Genomic DNA, 4,694 nt, shown 5'->3' with positions numbered 1-4,694 from the left:
ATGGAAGGGGTGGCGTTTAAAGTACATGGATTTATTTAATTTTTTTTTTTTTGCTCTCTAAAAATACATGGATTTAAAGTTTTTTTGGCTCTCTAAAAGTCTGGATTACTCGTTTCAGAATAGAGAACATGAAGTGGGGGTGAGGTCGACGTTAAAAAAAAATTAGGCATTAGAATTTATTTTTAAGTATTCGTCCCTTCACTCACTATTGATTTGAAGTGTGTGATGGAAAAAAAAAAATTAAAATCCCGGCGAAAACGGAGAAAATCCAGCTTGTATAGCTGAGCTGCTTTGAAACTCCGCCCATAAAGTAGTTGCAACATTGTAACTTAAAATATATATAGTGGCTGAAGCGGCTGATGTATTAAATCAATTCAGGGTGCTAAGACAAATTTAAGTCAGATCCCTTCACACACACATACAACATAATGTCCGATGATGATCACGGCTGGAACGTCTTAGATCATAGATCTGTGTTAAACAACACAGGTAATAAGAGATATACTACATAAACAAACGCACACACATTTTTTCTATGAATTAGTTACGAAAACTTAAAGGATAAACTTGAAAAAGGTGAACAGAGATAAAGTCACAGAAAGTGTAGCTATGAAAATATTCACAGGAAAATATTGTCACATATTATTTAGCTACTATAAATAATATGAAATATTCACGTCGCTTGTTAACTGACTACAAAATGTCAACGTAACTTATCCAGAGGCATTAAAAACAATGTGGAAAAAAAACGTTTATTTAATACATTAAATAAATCAATAAATTATAAAGTACCAATCAGTCATTTCCTGAAAATTTTCTGTGACTGTTTTTTTACCATAATTCATTTAACAGAAAGAATATATCAGCAAAACTTACCCTGAACAAGTTACAGCGAAGAGAAATGAAATCACAACGACGAAGCATGCAGGGACAATCAGAATATTTAACGTAGTTCTAGGTCAGGTGTTCTCAAATAAGTCACTAAGTGTATATATAATACATACTGCTTAAAGGAGGACAAACTATATAGATTTCCTGTTTTGAAAATGTAAATACCTGTTTAAAAAGTCAAGTGGCATATTTGAAACGAATCCCAAGCAGCCAATATCATGCGCACCTGTGAATGATGATGGAAACCCATTGTGATTTGAATTTGTATACTTAAGATATCAGCTTGAATACTTCAGCATACATAATATACTATTTAAGTAATTAGACTAATATTTTTGGAATTTATCTTCTTTGTATAAAAATTTTCTTTTGATACATAAACACAACAACAACAATAATAAATAACACGATATTTTAGAAAATAAGATTTTAAAACAAGTTTTTTGTGCGAGATCCTTCGAACTGTGTACATAAAATACAGTGGAAAAAATGAAACACGGTTCCTGTTTATGGTTGCCAGACATCCCTTATATACAGGGCATGTCCCATATTTGATAATTTTGTTCCATGTCCCGCGCTGACCTTTCAAGGACACCTCAAATGTCCCGTATTTAGTTAATTTTCAAATCTATTTTTTACTACCTTCTGAAGGTTCTTAGTTGTAACTTTATAAATAATTATGCTTTCTCTTGATGAAAATAACCTAAACGTAACGAGGAAACAAGTGTTGCTAGAAGTTTATGCAAAACTGACGCGTTTGCAACTTGATACTGTCATCAAAGTGTGTTGTTACTACTTGCCACAGCCCACTTTTTTCTAACTTAAAAACTAATCCATCCATTCCAAGATGCCAAAACGTAAGTGTAAATTTCGTGATGAATATTTCAGTGAATGGGCATTTATCAAGCAAGGCAGAAGCTGTTTTGAAGCAAACTGTGGTGTATGTAATTGCACTTTCAGTATTGAACATAGCGAGAAGTCTGATACCATGCAACACATAGAAACAGCAAAGCACAAAAGTAGTATTACTTCTACTTCAAGAGAAGCTGGTAAAATAACAAACTTCTTGATCAAGAAAAACACATATGAAGAAAGTAAAATAACAGCCGCAGAAGTTGCAATGGCGTGTCATACTGTCCGTCATCATCAGTCTTCAGTTCAAATGACTGTACAAACGTACTACTACTAACAGTATTTCCTGATTCTAAAATTGCATGCAAATTTTCAAGTGCAAGGACTAAATGTGCTGCAATAATAAAAAAAAAAGTTGTGGCTTCATACACTATTGCGGAGATTGTTAAAGATATAAATAACTCTTTTTACGGCATATCTACAGATGCAAATAATCACAATGTTGAGAAAATTTCCCCGTTGATTGTGCAATGTTTTTCACGTGAAAAGGGTTTGCTGACAAAGTTATTGCGAGTAAAATCTCTCCCAAATGAATCCTCAGAAACAATAGCAAGTTTCTGCAGAGAAAGCCTCGTCGAGTTAGGACTGGACGTGAAGAAATGTATAACTTTTGGTGGAGATAACACAAATACTAACTCTGGTGGACGTTTGCGCATAGGCACAAATAACATCTATTCAAAATTCCATGAAAGCATGGACGAATCGATGGAAGGTGTTGGACGTCCAGCCCATATTCTGCACAATGCTGCTCGAACCACGGCCAATATTCTTTCTGTTGCTTTTGAAGTAATTACATTATTTACATTTGTCCTCATCTTGTTTGTTGTTGACACAATGTTTCGGTTGATACACCCTCCAGCCTTCATCAGGTGTCTTGGGGAAATTTCGAACCTGGGTTCTCATTCATAAGGTATTTTTCGATTTTATTATTATTCAGGTCACTGTCTGGAATTGAACTCGGAATCTTGGAGTTAGTAGCCCGCGCTCTTAACCACAGGGGCAACCGCAGGGGTAAAATGTAAATAATGTACATAATTCTTCATCTCTTAAATATAGAACTGTTGAAGTAATTGTTAAATTGTTTTCATACTTTAGTATTTATACTGTTCGATATGGGAAGTTGAAAGATTTCTGCGAGTTTGTTGGTGTGCAGTATGCCTCAATGCTCTCACATTCTAAAACTCGTTGGCTTTCTTTGATGAGAACAGTTGAGAGAATCCGAAGGTTATTTAAAGAACTGAAATCTCCTTTTGATTCTGAAGAAAAAAAGGTCCCCCAAATTCTTGTATAATTCTTCAATAATCTGCTGAGCGAAGTTTACTTATATCTTGTTCACAGTTTTGAATATATTTTTAGCAATAGGATTATGAAGATCAAAAAGAGAGAAAACAACATTATTGACGTGCTTGGCTGTTTAAAAGAACACGTTGCAGTTATGAAGGAAAGAATTAACGAAAAGTTTATTCCTCTTAGAGTGAACGATTGCCTTAATATTGACGATGTCAAATCTGAAGAGAAAAAGAAATTTCTACTTGAAGTGGATAACTACTATGGCACTTGCCATGACTATCTTGAGAAATGGGTTTCGTCTATTGAAAATTTTGATAACTTTACATGGATGTTATTAGATTCAGTTCCAGCATGGGAACATATAGAATCGTCTTGTCTAGTGTTAAAAAAACAAAGGTATAAAAATTGATGACAACAGTCTTTTCTGTCAGTAGTCAAAATTTAAAACACTCTTTGCTAGAGAGATGCAGATCAAACATGAAGAATGGAAGACCAAACTGTGCTATGAAATTGTGCAGATTGAATTTCAAGAATACTCCGAGTTAATTTTGTGACAGTTCTTATTTAGCACACCAGTGCATAATGCTAATATTGAGCGTGTCTTTTCGACGATGAATGTTTAGTGTACTGAAGAACGAAGTTGGACGTGGCTACTGATGAAGCTATCTTACAATGCACATTGAACCTTAACTACCAATGTAAAGAATTTTATAGGCATGTATTAGAAAACAAGGTAATTTTTAATCACTCACAAGGGGCCGACATAAAACGGACAATACAAAAACATGTGGGGACACATAACACGAAAAAAATAAAGTTAAAAATATGGTAACATAATGCTACATGAAAATGAGCCGCTTGCCCCACCTCAAGCAGCATCACTTACTTCCTTCTGAATCCCGAGTCCTTCAAAACGTCCAATCTGAATTTTTCTCTCAGTTTCTCATATCCTACTTTTACCGGTATCCTTTTCAGGTTCGCATCAGTCTTCCAATACTTATAATCTTTTTTATGTTTTGCAATTACTTCCTTCAAGCTCTAAGACACCAGCACACACATGTGCCAACTCTCAGCATTAGTATATCCCTCCACATCCACAAATTTTGCTGTCTTCCACCTTGTTACCTCATTTATCAGTTCCTCGTCCACATCCTCAGTTAACACACATACATAGCTATTTTCACGAGGGGGGGGGGATGTATCTTGTGACGACTGTTTTTTTTTTACATTGTGAAGAAAGGGAATGGGTGGGTATGAGAGATTATAGGTGGGGATAGCTTGGGATTCCACATCACACTGTCCTTTCTTCCTCTTTTTCCTTCTTCCCTCAGCCACTGTCCATAATTCTTCCTTTTTCCTTTCTTCCATCTGTACCTCCTCTTGCTTCTTCTCCGACTCTTTATCCACTTTTTCCAGATTATGCTTCTGCAGAGGGCAGCGTGTTCTCATGTGGCCCTTTTAGCCACATTTAAAACAGCGAGGGATTCTGCCCTCCACCCACACTCTCAAGATTATGTCTCCTACAGTCACCGTCTCCGCAAAAACTTCCAAGCATTCTACTTCAGACTGAACAATAAGTTATAAAGTTTTTCCTTTCCACA

The 4,694-nt window shown here is 35.5% G+C and overlaps 1 protein-coding gene across 9 annotated transcripts in view; it reads right to left on the bottom strand.

The window, feature by feature from the left end:
• The window catches only part of LOC106873989 (leucine-rich repeat-containing G-protein coupled receptor 4), a 115,567-nt gene that overhangs the window by 70,000 nt on the left and 40,873 nt on the right, over positions 1–4,694 (bottom strand). Inside the window, exon 1 of one of the 9 annotated variants that reach the window (XM_052967784.1) lies at positions 877–4,145. The exons of 7 other annotated variants lie outside the window; for them this stretch is intronic. In XM_052967784.1, the coding sequence (XP_052823744.1) occupies positions 877–924 (48 nt within the window). In that variant the 5' untranslated portion in view covers positions 925–4,145. Of the gene's footprint in view, positions 1–876; positions 4,146–4,694 lie in introns of those variants that run through there. One more of the 9 variants, XM_052967788.1, reaches the window with a different exon arrangement.

The sequence above is a fragment of the Octopus bimaculoides genome, chromosome 5 (genome assembly GCF_001194135.2).
Source record: "Octopus bimaculoides isolate UCB-OBI-ISO-001 chromosome 5, ASM119413v2, whole genome shotgun sequence".
Classification (NCBI taxonomy): domain Eukaryota; kingdom Metazoa; phylum Mollusca; class Cephalopoda; order Octopoda; family Octopodidae; genus Octopus; species Octopus bimaculoides.
The sequence above is the reverse complement of the archived record's forward strand: the minus strand, read 5'-3'. Positions and strand labels throughout refer to the sequence as shown.